We start from the raw sequence: 15,184 nt of genomic DNA on the forward strand, positions 1-15,184 counted from the left end.
AAATAAAATAGAAGAAAAGAAAATCTTAGTCAGCCACTTCTTATCGATCTTAGTATTATATGAATAACTCGCTATTTGCTCCAACTAACAATCATTAACTTACACCTGAAATAAAGTGTTTGAAACTTAAATATAATAATTAAACCATTTCTTATTGATTTTGAGTTAATTTAAGATCTGCCATTTTTCTGAATTCATTTTGAAAACTTAAACAACAAATCAGAAAACTTAGAAACTGTTTCAGACTACAGAGATATAGCAAAAGAGAGCAAATCTTACAACTAGAAATGAACAATTCCAAAAATCAGAAATTGTGTTCTTTTATCGAGCGTCAGCTGATGTAAACGAATCTGCAAACCCGGAAGGCAGGCCTGTTATACTGGTCTGTGTAGTGCCTGCACTATCTAGCAATGACGAAGAGTCATCCAAATTGCTATTCTCAAATACTTGCCATTTTTTCATTGCTTGTGGTAATGTCAGTTCAAGGTTGACCCCATATACCGAATTGGGAGTTTCTGGTTTCCATAGCTCGGCTAGCGATGACAACACATTGACCACATGACTCATATCCGGCCTCTGGTAGGGCTCCCTTGCACAGCAGTGGCAAGCTAGTTCGGACACTGTTCTAATACTGGTAAGTTTTCCATCATCGAGATGAATGGTTTTGTCGATGACCTTCTGGAATGTGTCATTGTTTATGTACTTCCGACGAAACCATGTCACAAGGTGCAAACTCTCCTCAGGCTGAGTTTCATCTAGCGCCTTACGGCCTGAGATCAACTCCATGAGGATCACACCAAAACTAAATACATCCACCTTCGTGGTCACGCGTCCGGTAACTGTCAAAGTGTGAGCAATGTCAGTTCTAATGCTTTAGCTTTGTAAATTTGAAGCCTCAATGGAAGTAAAACAAACTAACAGAATATGAAAAGGAAAAAAAAAAGGACAACGTGCAGGCATTTACAATCACAAAATGAAAGAAAAACTAAACATGTTACCTGCATACTCCGGTGCCATATACCCAAACGTTCCTGCAAGTCTTGTTTCAATTGACTGTTTACCATCAGCTGGAGCTAGACGAACCAAGCCGAAATCTGCAACTTTGGCACGCATATCATCTCCAAGAAGAATATTTGATGGCTTAAGGTCTCGATGAATGAAACTCTGTTGTGCCAGTCCGTGTAGATACTCAACACCTCGAGCCACATCAAGTGCAATTGTAAGTCGTTGAGTCCATTCAAGTGGTTTCAACCCTTCATCCTTCCAGTTGAATAGGTGCCTACTAAGGGTCCCTTGAGGCATGTATTCATAAACTAGAAGCCTCTCATTTCCATCCAAGCAATACCCGAGATTTGCAACCAAATGGCGATGACGAACCTTACTAAAAACCGCAATCTCTGACTTAAACTCGGCCAAACCCTTGGCACTTATAACACCAGATTCCATCCTTTTCACGGCAATCTTTGTCCCATCATGCAATTCCCCTTTGTAAACTATTCCAAAACCACCTCTTCCCAATACGTTTTCATCACTGAAATTACTTGTAACGTTCTTCAAAACTTGAATTGAGATCGCCATGCAACCAGACTCAACCATGTGAACATCAGTAGGTCCACTGCTTGCCTTGCTGAAAGTCTCACTTGGACCAGTGATACTTGATCTGGAAACAGTTATCTTAACTCCTTGGTCACTGGAGTGATGACGATGAACGCGTACAGCAGTCAGACTTTGTACCTTACTAGTATACTTTCGTGTTCCGGCACACAAACAGATAACCGAACCAAGAAGACTCAAGCCACCAACAACACCAATCATAGAACCCAAAACTGTGCCTTTATTGGATTTCTTTTCACCATTTCTAGTAGAAATGCCAGCACTCTCTCCACCAGGGGACCTGGCTTCTGGTGTAGGGGCCTTATCTTTTCCGATATCATGGTTTCCAGCAGTAACTACATCGACATTATCCCTAAAAGATGGTATTTTCCCATAGAGCCGATTGTTCGAAACATCTAATAGAGCGAGATTCGGCAATGAAGCGAGCTCCATAGGAATGACGCCGGTAAGATTATTATCTGAAAGATCCAATGTTTTTAATGAAGTAAGCATCGAAAAGTTGCTAGAGATCGTACCGGTAAGCCCCTTTCTTGCGAAAAGAAGGGAAACAATGTTTTCTTGAGCACATACAATGCCAAGCCAATTATCACAAGGATCGTTCCCTTTCCATTCATCAGCAAAATTATGCGGATAATTAACAGATTGGAGGATCGATAACAATACATCAACACGGTGATCGCAAGCAACATTGGGATCATCCAAGCAAAATCTATTACTACCAGCATTCATATCAACAATCACATTATCAGCAAATTGAGGGGTTGACCCTTGAAGTTCATTATTAGTCAAATTCACAATATAAAGCGACTTTAAATTAACCAAAGACAATGGAACAATACCAGTGAAGTGATTATCTCTTAAACTCAAGTTCCTCAACTGAGTTAACATTGAAAAATCAGGTAAAGGACCTGAAAACTTGTTCTCATGTAACCATACCTCTGTCAAAGAAGACATGTTTTGAATCACTTCAATTGTGCCATTCAAACTTTGCCCATTTACCCATAAAGACTGAATCATTGAACCAGAGAACTCAGCAGGCAATTCTCCTTCAAGTTTGTTTAAAGCCAAATGAAGTTCAGTCAAGGATGGGAAAGTTTCAGGGTCAAAAAAACCTGGGAATTTTCCTTTGATATTGGCATTGTTGGCTGAGAAAGTTTTCAAAGAAGTTGCTTCCTTTAAGCTCACTGGGATCTCCCATGGTTCAAAAGGGTTGTTGTCAAGGTGAAGAGAAGTCAATGATGTTAAACCGGTGAAGAAATCTGAAGGGAAAGATGAGAAATTGTTGTTGTGGAAGTTAGCTTCTTGCAACTGGATTAAACCAGCAAGGCTTGGGATTGGACCATTGATTTGGTTGTTCATTACTTCAAAGATGGTGAGCTGAGTCAGGTTCTTGAGCTCAGGAGGAAGGGTTCCACCAATATTTTTGCTCGGTATTTGGATCCTAGTGACCCTATTCTCTTGACATTCCACTTTAGCCCACTGACAAGGGTCAGGGTCAGACCAGTCAAGTGAAGGTGGGATCTTTAAGCTTTTTTTAAGCTTTTCCATGGCTGACAAGTCCGGGCTTGGTTGAGAACAGACCTTCAAAGTGAAGAAGCAAATGACTGAAAGAAAACGTAAAACAAGACAACCGAGAGAATGGGGTTTCTTCATTGTAGTTCTTCTTTGTTTTTCGTGAGAAAAAAGAGAGAGAAAGTGAGGGGGATTTGGAAGGAATGTTGCCAGCTTTATGTTACTATTGAGATAAATGGTTTTCTTCCAGGGTTTACGGTGGCATTGATGATGATTTAGGATAGGATCAACTAAATTCAAAAGGATAGACGTAAGAAGAAAGAAAAGAGAAAGGTGATTGAGAGAGTGAAACGGCGGGGAATGAGGAAAATGACAAAAGGTTCGATACTTTTTTTTTTTTGTGAATTAGTTGTTATTTAATTTCATATTTCTGATTGTTAATAATTAATTCAGTTAATAAATTGGGGTATTGTGAAATAAAATATAAGTTCAGGTGGGAAAAAAAGTTCAAGTGTCATTTAAGTATTTTTGGATAAGTTTAGGGGTAAATTACATATTAACCCATGATAAAATAATCAAAATTTTTTGAAGTTTGGGGAAACTATACCCCAAGTTACTAAATTATTAGTAAGTTTAAGTTTAGATCACTCAACTTTAAAAAGTTACAAAATGGTCACTAAATTATTTAAAAAAATTTATTTAAGTTACTAGATAGTTAAAAACATTGCTATATAGCCTTCATTATTTGCACCGTCTGTTCAAATTGAAAGTTTTTTTTCCCTTTTTCTTCTACAAATTAATTTTTCTTCATAAAACAGTTTTAAAAGTTACAAATTTGCTAATCAAAATCCAAAAAAATTCTTCGATCTTTAACATTGGCTATTAGATTGAGTTGGATCTAAAGTATATTCTTCTATTCATTGATGGGAATCAATCCATCTTACCGATTTTCAAACTTTTTATTAAATAATTTTTAAAGAAGAATAATTAAAATATAAATTTACTAATGATTTTACTCCTAAAATTTTTACTTTTTTACTAGACTTGAAAATTCTGAACTTTAATTAACATTTTGGAAAGTGTTGCTTTTGTTCCAAGCCTGTGTTTGGTTCCTGAGAGAGGGAAAGCAAATTAGTTTGCACATGCAAATGGTCCTACCGTAACTACCATAAAAGGTACATAAAAGGTGAAAATCCCTCTCCGTTCTCTCCTTTTCTCAAAAGGATCTCCTATTGGACAAAATAAAATTGCTGTTATTTTAGAAAAAAAAAATTGAAAGCATATATATTTTTAGGTGATTGGATCTTAGAGGTCTTCTAGGACGTAATTAAATTAGTCTGTTAGTTATTAAATGAATCAATTAGTCACTATACTAATAAAAAAATTAAATAAAGTCAAATTGAAATAGAATTAGCATTTACTGTTCAAATATATACACTAAACTTTATCACATGAATAAAAGTATTTTACATTAAAAATTGTATTTATAAAATTATTCAACAAATGATTATTGGTGGAATGGTAAAATATTTCTATGTGATCTTGCTAGTCTTATATTTTATTCCCAAATCATCTTTTTCATGTTTTATTTGAAATATTATATAAAAGTACTAAAAGATAAAATTACCCGCTTAACCTATAAATTAGTGCTTAAACTATACCATTTTTCCTATTTTAATACATATTTCTTCATTAAAAGTGATACCAAAACTATTATTTCTCCCAAATTAGTACTTTCGTTAATCCAATTATGATTCAAACACGTTAAAAGTTGTAGTTTAAAAAGATAGCCAATTAAAAATCTCCATGTCTAAAAAAAAGGGAAAAAAAGTATTGTTTTCCCTTTTTATGAATGTATATATATATTTCTTTGTTCTCTTTTCTCTCACTGTGAGATCCTTGTTCTCTTTTTTCTCACTGTGAGATCCTTGTCAAAATGTGAGTATTTTAGGCTTTATGATTTTGACAAAGGTTTTTTAGAATTGGTCTAATGGTTGAAGCACTCAAGCCATCGATTTTCAATTCAATCAAACGAATTATTTAAAAAATTAATAAAATAAATAAAAATAATGAAAATTGGTTCAATCGGTTCAACCAGGTCAACCCCTCTATCTAGATTGATACCCTAACTGGTTCTCGGTCCAATTGGTCTGACATGATAGTTCGATCCAATTCTGAAATTATTGGTTTTGATCAATGAAAAAAATTTCAATCTTATTAGGTTGAGCAAACAAGCGGTGCAATTTGAAAACAGAATTAATCATCAACATCTCCACTTCGGAGGACGAATTTTGAGCATTGTTCGCATTGCGAAACATTATAAAGGAAGAAGAAAGAAAATGAAAATGAAAACATTTTTTTTTAAAAAGTATTTTTTTTAAAAGTACTTGATGTGGCAATCTATTATGGATTGAAACTTTTTTTAATGGATATAAAGTTTATAAAATGAGTAACGAAATAATAGTTTAAATATAACTTGTGATTAAAAAAGAAAATTTAGGTCCCAACTCAGGTAAAAGAGTATAGTTTAGGTACTAATTTGTAACTTAAACATTTCTTTTTAATTACACTTGACTAACGGTTGGACTAATGGAGATACCAACTTAGGAAAAAAACTAGTTTAAAATTTAGATACTAAAATGAGAAAAATGGTATAGCTTAAGTATCAAGTTGTGGGTTAAACTATTATAATAATACTAATTTTAAAGATATTTTAATAATTTCATAATTAAATTTATATCAGATCAATTCATAATACCAACTTAATCATTCATTATATATATAAAAGAGTAAACATTATGATTGAAATGTCAAATTTCAATTTGAATCTTGACTGAGCTTCAATCATGATTTAGGTAGGCCTTAAGTACTTTTAAATCGGCCGCTTACATTATTATATGTGATGAGATAAATGGAATGGTTGGTTGGATTTAAATTGCTCCAATTTATGATAATATATAAAATTGTTAAAGTTTAGGTAAACTCACAAATGTCTAATTCTAGTATTCAACATTTGTATTTTTTTATCTAAATTTATTTTATTAGCAATATTAATTTTTAAAAACAACTATTGGACAATTATGCATGGATATATACATATTTTAGAATTTGATTATTTTTTGAATTTTATATTTATTATTTTAAGTTTCTTTTTGTCCACTCATATTAGATTACGTGATACCTACAACATCGAATAAGAAAATATATATTATGAGAAATTATACGTAACACCCTCTTAAAATATCAGATGAAATTTTTTTTATTAATATCTTAAAATTACGTGCTCAAACTCTGATCTTGTAGTTTTTTTTTTTAAAGATTTTACATAAACTATTAAGATATAAATATCTTTATAATAATATTTGTTATTTGCTAAAAATGATATTTTAGTCATTTTTTAACTGAATTGGTGCCTAATTAACTTATGACACCAACTCGACCAAAAATTTTATTATAGTAAAGATTCTTACATACATGTACATATATATGTATGGGTCGTCACAAATATATTATTATATCTGTTCAAACTGAAAAAAGAATTCTTTAAAATTATTTAAGTTTGTATAATAAAATAATCTTAAAACTCAATTTTTTTTCCACAAAATTAGTTCATGATTAATAGAATCACTTTTAAAAACTATTATTAAAAATTTTAAACTCAATTTGTAGTACTAAACTTTTTTTAAAAAAAGAAGTATAAATACAGAACCTTTATTTTTTTTCCCTAAAAAATATGAATCTCTCAATTAATATTACTTTTTTTTTTTTGGTGTGATCAAATATTCCCTATATCCATTTTACTGTAAATAGAAATTAATCCTTTTATTTACTTAGATAATCCATTTTATCCATAAATTAAGGAGAATGAAATAAAAGTTTCTACTAATTTGACTGTTAAAACTAATTAGCAATTAGCAGTTATCGTGATTTGATTTATTAAATTCACATTATTGCCATTTATATAAATTAGATATTTATTTAGTAGTTGGAAAATGAAGTAATTTGTTTGTGTATGGTCACATGTGCTCATTTACTTTTGTTTTAATACTACATGTTTAATTAATGAGAAATCATAAACGAGTAAATTGCACTTTTAATCATCTATCTTTAGTTAAATTTTATTTTGGTCACTTTTCATAACTATATTTTGATCATTGAAGTTTTTTTTTGGCTAGAAAGGCAAAACTTGTATTTCATATAAGAAAACTTTATACAAACAGACATCTGTAATCTCTCATGTACAACATCCTTACGCAGACCGACATGTAACAAGATTTTAGAATACCTTACATGAAACTATAGATTCCTCATTTCTTTATCGTTCTCCTTCTATCCTAATATAAGAAAAAAAAAATACTAATTCCACCGCTCTCAAATTTTAATTCCATGCATGCTTTAGACCAGATGCATCCAGTTCACTCACAAGTCAAGATCACTTTTCTCGACTTCATTACAAGAGGGCAAATTGGAGAGCTTTTAACCTTTTCTTTTACAAAGACGTAGGCAGCAGTAGGTGAGAACAAGTCCTAAAAAGAAAGCCTTAATTTTACTAGGTACCTTTAGAGACCATATCTCTTCCTATACATTCATATCAAATCTATTTGCATCATTTCCATAATAACTCTCCTTTAATGCAAAGTACCTTGATTTCAGTGTACTCTCCATTCTTACAATCTGGCCACATTAGCACATCTCCCTCCCCCCCCCCCCACTAAAGCTAATAGGAATATCCAATGTTGCCTCCTTGGCTTTTTTATTAGTCATTTCTCAATATGTTCACATTTTATTATTGAAGTACTTGATTGATAAAAGGTAAATCTTTTTTGATTCTTGCTTAGTGTTTTTTTAGCCATTAAGCTTTAAAATATAACTATAAATACAAACCGAGTGTTGAATTTGTAAGATACTTCTTTTTGAGATTTGAAAACTCAATAACAAAGCTTTTACAACAAAATTCATAAAAATCAGAACCCCATTTTCGAACAAAAGATCCTAAGTCTCCAGATAGAATCAAATCATCCCCTTTGTAAAGATCTATACAAACAGATGGGGATGCAGTTTCCTGGGGTAGTATACAAATACTCTTGACTCTAATTGCCCGAACATGCATGCATGTTTGCTTTCGATGCAGTCCAGAATTCTCGGGAGCTCCAGGAAACCATATGCAGTGTTTTTAAAACCAAAATGCACCAGATGGATTGGGAAAATTTCGCTGAAAAAGTCCAACCAGCTTTTGGTTTTGTTGACTTTTCCAATGATGGTGCAAGGTGTTTGACTACAATTCCGACATTGGTTTGGCTTTGAAGAACTTGGCTACTGCCTGGTAGAGATTTTCTTCCTCGAAGGGCTTCGAGACATATCCATCCATCCCACATTTCAGGCACTCATCATAGGTGGCATGTATTACATCGGCTGTCATGGCTAATATCGGGACATGCCACTTCCCTTTCCGGGCAGACTCTTCATCTATGCTGCCACCGTTGATCTGTTCATTTGCTTGGCTCTCCATCTTTCGTATCCGACGAGTTGCCTCAAACCTGAAATAAAACTTAATGTTATTATGATGACATAGCACTAGATAAGACTTCTCCTTTTTCTTTCTTTTCAATATCCTGATTGTTGACTTCTTACCACAAAAGATATGATAATACATAATTACGTACCCGTCCATTTCCGGCATCTGAATGTCCATGAAGCAAGCATCAAAATAGTGTGGAATCTGAAGCAGTTTTAGTGCAGCTTTTCCACTGTCGGCACATTCTACAGCAGCTCCAAACTTCTTCAATGCACCAGCAGCAACTCTCCGATTTACCATATTGTCATCGACTACTAATATTTTCTTCCTGTAAAGTAGACTCCGAAGGACCAAGGACCCATTCAACATATCTTTTCCTGCCTGCCTCTTCTTCCCTATCCCAAGCACCTGTTGAAGACATGCAGCCACCATACTTGCCCTCACTGGTTTCATAATTGTAGTATCTGAAAAACCAGCCGCCTTTGCTTTCTCAAGCTCAGCATTCGTAATATTCGTCGCAAGAAGAATCATCTTAGGCAACTTAAACACATGTCCATTCTGCTTCCGATCCAACATCCCTAAACTCAAACCGCCATCCTCGCCAGAAAGCCATGAATCCTTCTCAACAAGAATTATATCCGGCTGGTTTTTAGTTCTGCAATATTCAATGAAGCAATTAGCTTTTAAAAATTATATTGGTCCCCTCCCCCCCAAATGATCCATAGTATTTGGCCTTCTTACAGCAATTTGATGGTTGGTTTCAATTTCTAAAACCATCTCTTACATTTTTATCGTTCATTATAAGCAAAAAACAAGTATTTCATGTCATAAAAGTGCCATGCATTCAGTGTCGCATTCTGCTTGGTAACCTTTTTTTCAACTTCTAAATGATGAAAAACATCTCTAATATTTCCCTAAAATAGTGTCTTTCCCAGGAAAAGTCCACTCTAACCCAGCAAAAATGTTGGAAAACAATTGAATCATCAAGTAAATGATGGCCACTATGAAAATTCCCGAAATATAAGACGTAATTGAATTTATGAATAACCTTCCAAATGATAATAATTCTAAACCAGAAATCGACTTACCCACATGAAGAGACGTTTTTCCCACATGCAGAAGCTGCCATCTTTACACTACTTCCAACTTCAACCAGCATACCGAGCCTCTTCAAGTGGTATCGGGTTACAGCAGCTCTAACTGGTTTCCCGTCAACTACTATTGCTTTCAATCCTTGGAAACTGGAAGGAAGATCTTCGGTATTGGATTTTTTGGTATCACTAAATGAAGCTTTTTTACATCTCCCGAAGGCTGCAGTAAATGAGAATGTGCTTCCAACTTGTGGCCGGCTAACAAAGCTTATGTGACCACCCATTAGCTCAACCAAACACTTGGTAATGCTCAAGCCTATACCTGTCCCACCGTAATTTCTCGAAGTCGAACTATCTGCCTGCATAAATGGCATGAAAACCCTATCCTGGGCAATTAAAGGGATCCCAATACCTGTATCTTCCACAGATACCATCAAAGTGACATTCTGAGAAGTTTCACCAGCAAGTGGCATGTTTATCGAGGCATTATATCGCGATTCTTCATCAGCAACTAAATACTTGAAGGAATCCCAACTGTTGCGCTCATCCGCTGCTTCATAACCACTTAAGGTTTTGAACTGGTGCGCACTTGATACCAGCACACCTTCATCTGATCCTCCATTCAAACAAGTTTCAGCTTTTGCCTCTGCCATGGGCTTCGAGTTTTCTGCTAGATGAACTTTAACAAATATGTGTCCCCGTTCTGTAAACTGTCAAACATACAATTTAAACGACTCAATTAATGCAAATTGATCCAAGAAAAAAACAACTAAACAAAATTTCTTTTTGGATAAGATCAAAAACCTCAACCAATTAGGTATATAAGAACCCCAAGAAAAGGGGCATGGTGAAAATTAACATATGCTTAAGTTACTCAGAATTGGGTGGGAGTGTCAGATAAGGGTCTGTGTTTGACATGGGTATGTACAATGTTTCCAAGTTTTTCTATGTATTTTGAGGGTCCTTAGGGGGTTGAATACTTATATCTGGATATGTGTCGGACATGAGTCCTTCAAGAAAAATGGAAAGTCAGAACAACAGACATATACTACCTAACGAGTGTTAAACAAATAAAGATAAAGCAACCCACTTACTTTAACAGAGTTCCCAACAAGATTCGTAATAATCTGTCTAAATCTTCCTGGATCCCCCATAACCATTTCCGGAACTTTATCCGAAACAAAGACTGCCAGCTACGGTTCCCAAACAATTACAACGCATTTGAGTCATCATATGCATCAGGAACATCACCATTTATTGAAGTCAACAATCCATCGAACCGAGAAAAGAAAGCAGGAAAAAAGAAGACATTGAGTTAGTTCAAGCATTATAAACCATAAGGTTTTTCCGTTACCAGTCAGATATACCCTATAAGCCTATAGCCTATAGGAACCAAACAACCCAAAAAATGAAGTATTAGATTTTCCATTAATTTTATCCAGACTTACCTCAACACCTTTGTTTCTAGACTTCTCAGAAAATAAAGAGAGCACATCATCTAGGATAGATCGAAGATCAAAGGGGACAGTTTCCATCTCCAACTTTCCAGCTTCAATTTTTGCCCGGTCAAGCACCTCATTTATCAATGTTATCAGTGCCTTTCCACAGACTTGAGCAGTCTGAGCGTAATCCCTTTGAGTTGAACTTAAATCCGTATCTAAAAGCAAAGCAAGCATCCCTGAAACCATTCAAAAAGCCATTGGAACATTGATGATTGAAATCAGTTAATGCCCTCAAATGTATGCTTCATCAAGAATAACTTAAGGAGATACACAGAACATACCAAGGATGCCATTCATGGGAGTCCTAATTTCATGAGAAACTGTTGCCAGAAACTGCATCAAGAACAAATCATAATTAGTTTTAGCTCGGAATCGGTAGTCAACAAAGTGTTGATAGATGTATTTTGAAAGACATACCTGTGATTTGGCAACATCTGCAGCTTCTGCTCGAACCTTCAGTTCTTGCATTTCGTGGAAATCATCTTCGACTTTAACAATGTGTATTGCGGCACCATATAAGATATAACCAACTAATAAGCAGATAACAAAGAATAAGAAAGCGGTGGTGAGTGCTGTCCACGATGTTGGTGCCTTCTGATGATATCTGCTCAAAAATGGCGACTAGTAAGCACTTCTAAAAACAACTGCTTTCGTTCTGCGAATCTTGTGAATAAGTAGCTGGTCATACACTTACCTACATATCATTGTATGCTTCCTGAATGGATCTCCGAAATCGAGCTTACTTTCATGCAACAAAGCCAAGTCACCATCTTGATTTTGGTGACCATACATGATCAGGTGATCAGAAGAGTTAGTAACATCATACACATTCACTAGTATCGCCTGATTTCCAGCAAGTTGCCCGAGCAGATTCTCAACAAGGGACTCCACATCGAAGGCTCCACCAAGGTATCTGTGTTCAGTTACAAGTTTATTTTTAATGCACAAGAAAATCTACTATACACGTAAAAACATGAATAAACCGCAGCAATTAGCCCAGTTAATGCATAAGGCATCCATGTTCATCCAGACTCCCAGAGGCAAAAAGAAGATCAAGATTTCTAGGCGTCTACTAAACAAAGAACAGTTGCTTTTCAATTTGACCAATGAACGTCAAAAGCATTTCAATTATCCCAGTTTATGCGATGCATAAGGCACTCATAAACTATCTTTTGTTGCTTTTCAATTTGACCAATGAATTTCAAAATTACGTTGAAGAATGCACCAACTCTAGTAGGCAAAGCTTACAAACACAACCAAGCACAAATAAGTTTCAAAAAGACAGAACTTTCATTTCCAATTTGAAATATAGGGAGTAGGACTTACCCAGCAGTTGCTCCAATGCGCTCTGCCACAGTTGGCCTCAGTGGGAGCTTGGATTTGTAGACAGGGAACGTCAAAACAACACCAAGATGATGAGAACCAAGAAGCCTGAAGGGTCTAGTTAGGACGGCTTTCCCGGAAGCCCCAGCCCTTAAGATGTTTTCTCGGTCTTCCTGTGCAATGCAACACGGGCAATGCCAATACTGATTTTAAACATCAGAGTAAGGTAAAGCTTAGAACTTATAAGCAGATTGTGGATAATAAATGGCATACCTCCCCTGACATCATATCAAGTGATTCGATATAAGATACAGTTTCTTGAGAGAATATCACCGGAGCATATTCATCTCGAATTGGAGAAGGTTCCCTCCGCATTGTTTTTATTGTCCAGCCATGCTGCCTCTCAAATTCCTCCCTCTTTGAATGCACTACTCTTTCTGCATAGGCCACCCCACTAAGCAATGGCCTCTCAAATGCAGTTCTTGCAGTGTACTCAGCAAAAGTCTCCTGCATTTATTGCAAAAAAAAAAGAAAGAATAAAACACCAAAGTGCACAATCAGAAAAAGCAATGATCAAAGATGCCATTTTTTGATATTGTAAAACTCATACAGATATGAACTAGAAAAACAAATCACCATCGTTGACCCAAAAAAAAAACAATTCACCGTCAAAAAACAGAAGAAAACACCCCAAAGTGCACAATCAGAAAGAGAAACTATCCAAGATGCCATTTTTTTATATTGTAAAAATCAGGCAAATGATGAACTAGAAAACAAGTTCACAATCTAGGATTTCCAAGAAACTATGAGATCAACCAGACCAAGCTCTAGAAAGGGGCTTTTCTTTCCTAACAAAATACAACAGATATAGAACTTTGATTCAAATAGAAACATATAAATTTCCAAATTCAAGAACAAGAAGGCTCAACCTGATCAATAGCAGATGGATTCTTGTAGTAATGAAAAGTGGAAATAAGGATGGCCAAGGCATGAACATGGTTAACGCTAACACTGAATTGATCTTGCAACATCCTTGCCCTCTCATCACACATGCTACTCAATACTTCCTTCCTCCTTACTTTGTTGTCAGCATCCATCTTTTTGTAGATCCAAGTGCTCAAAAAAGCCATCACCATTACCCAAAGCAAAAGAAATTTTGGTAACCAAGCTCTGTTAGCCTGAATAAATGTGTACCCTCTTTTGGTCCCCATTTGTTCATTCACTTTGACAGCCACCGAGTGGTGCTGGTGCTGGCTCTGTTGCAACTTTAGACCCATTAGTAAAAGCGCTACACAAATATCTGAACTTGTTCTTCTTCTTCCTCTTCTTCTTCTTCTTTCTTTGATACCCACTTCATATCTGAGCTAGAAAAAGCCCCCAATAAAACATGCATACACTATATATAAGGGTCAATAAATACCTTCTTTTTTTTTTCCTGAAACAAGGAGAAAAGATACTAGTTAAGCTAAAACTCCATGTTATTTATCACCATAACAATGTTTTGTGCGATTCAAGGACAAAAGGAATTTGGTGGGAAAAAAACAATACAAGCTTGAACAAAGAAATGAGTCGGAAAAATTAATTGAAAAATACAACTAGAGAAGAGATGGGAGACCCAGAACTCGAAAAAGAGAACTTTTCAATTCTCAGAAAGAAGCAAGCATGACTCTCAAAAGATGCAAAGACAGCTCAAATTCCAAAGATTTCTCATTATCTCTCACTACAAAATAATGGGTTCTTTTTCTATTTTCTGTTGCCATATAATAAAAAAAAAAAGGATTTCACAGAGAAACAGCACTAATCATGTTCTCTCCAAGTGTGGAAGTGTTGGTTTAGTTTTAAGAGAACAAAGACAAAGAAGAGCACGTTTACAGTTCACTGTTTTTCTTCGATATTAAAATCAAAATCTACAAATTGACCAGCAAACACTCACAGCAAAGCACAACAGAGCAAAGACCAAGGAAGACAAAAAAGAAAAAATGAAAGATAAAGTTGAAGACCTTTGGAGGAAGAAATGGGGTCAATTGAAATGGTATAACAGGCACAGGTCATTGAATAATAGTAAAATATTTGTATAAACTACATGGTACCAAGTTTTTCTTTGGTCGTCCTTTGATCGGTGCAGTCTGCAGTGGGGTTCCCTTTTTTTATTAAAAATTGATATTAATTTAATTTCAGAACAATTATTTAATGTTTCCAACTTTCTTCATTGCTTTTTAAAGCCAAAACTGAATCGAATTTTTTGGATTTTTTGCAGATACGCTGTTGTCTCCCTCTAAGACAAAGCCTATATTAAATATTTAAAGCCAACCACCCCTTCTCTCTTTTCCGTTTTATTTTTCTATCATAATGTAAATTTTAAGCTAATGGTATTTCTTAACTTTGGTTGACAAGCAGTTTGAAACTGACAAGTGAAGTTTGTATCTAATTTCATATTTAATATAATCTATTATTTATTTTTTCATAGTTTTATATTTAATGTAAATGTATAAATCACTCGTAGTGATTTTTGTCATTACCTTCTTCTTTTTTAAAGGATGTGAATACCTTGTTAAATTTTTTATTGTTAAGGTTAAAATATATCATCAGTTGCTATACTTTTGATAATTTTTAAGATTTAATCTTTA

At 34.7% G+C, this 15,184-nt stretch overlaps 2 protein-coding genes across 3 annotated transcripts; both read right to left on the minus strand.

The window, feature by feature from the left end:
• Window positions 1-131: 131 nt before the first annotated feature.
• Window positions 132-3,504, minus strand: LOC107946311 (receptor protein kinase TMK1). Its single transcript, XM_016880572.2, has 2 exons — window positions 999-3,504; window positions 132-839 (listed from the first exon to the last, which is right to left on the minus strand). Exons 1-2 carry the CDS (start codon window positions 3,265-3,267, stop codon window positions 322-324), a joined length of 2,787 nt encoding a protein of 928 aa, XP_016736061.2. The 5' UTR covers window positions 3,268-3,504; the 3' UTR covers window positions 132-321.
• Window positions 3,505-8,016: 4,512 nt separating this feature from the next.
• On the minus strand, window positions 8,017-14,752 carry LOC107918097 (histidine kinase 4). Of its 2 annotated transcripts, none has more exons than XM_041106945.1 (12): window positions 14,648-14,752; window positions 13,487-13,992; window positions 12,831-13,064; window positions 12,561-12,730; window positions 11,929-12,147; window positions 11,652-11,838; window positions 11,516-11,567; window positions 11,181-11,410; window positions 10,827-10,925; window positions 9,730-10,442; window positions 8,790-9,296; window positions 8,017-8,663 (listed from the first exon to the last, which is right to left on the minus strand). In XM_041106945.1, exons 2-12 carry the CDS (start codon window positions 13,832-13,834, stop codon window positions 8,402-8,404), a joined length of 3,021 nt encoding a protein of 1,006 aa, XP_040962879.1. In that variant the 5' UTR covers window positions 13,835-13,992; window positions 14,648-14,752; the 3' UTR covers window positions 8,017-8,401. The 2 variants fall into 2 exon arrangements, with proteins under 2 accessions (XP_040962879.1, XP_040962878.1); XM_041106944.1 differs by having other exon boundaries at window positions 14,558-14,693.
• Window positions 14,753-15,184: the final 432 nt, after the last annotated feature.

The sequence above is a fragment of the Gossypium hirsutum genome, chromosome D12, assembly GCF_007990345.1.
Source record: "Gossypium hirsutum isolate 1008001.06 chromosome D12, Gossypium_hirsutum_v2.1, whole genome shotgun sequence".
Lineage (NCBI taxonomy): Eukaryota > Viridiplantae > Streptophyta > Magnoliopsida > Malvales > Malvaceae > Gossypium > Gossypium hirsutum.

Coding starts and splice junctions, on each gene's coding strand:
- LOC107918097 (XM_041106945.1), bottom strand. CDS start 13,834: ATGGGTCTAAAGTTGCAACAGAGCCAGCACCAGCACCACTCGGTGGCT. Junction 11,411..11,515: donor TCCCATGAATGGCATCCTTG/GTATGTTCTGTG, acceptor GAATGGTTTCAG/GGATGCTTGCTTTGCTTTTA. Junction 10,926..11,180: donor CTAGAAACAAAGGTGTTGAG/GTAAGTCTGGAT, acceptor TGGGAACCGTAG/CTGGCAGTCTTTGTTTCGGA.
- LOC107946311 (XM_016880572.2), bottom strand. CDS start 3,267: ATGAAGAAACCCCATTCTCTCGGTTGTCTTGTTTTACGTTTTCTTTCA. Junction 840..998: donor TATGGCACCGGAGTATGCAG/GTAACATGTTTA, acceptor ACACTTTGACAG/TTACCGGACGCGTGACCACG.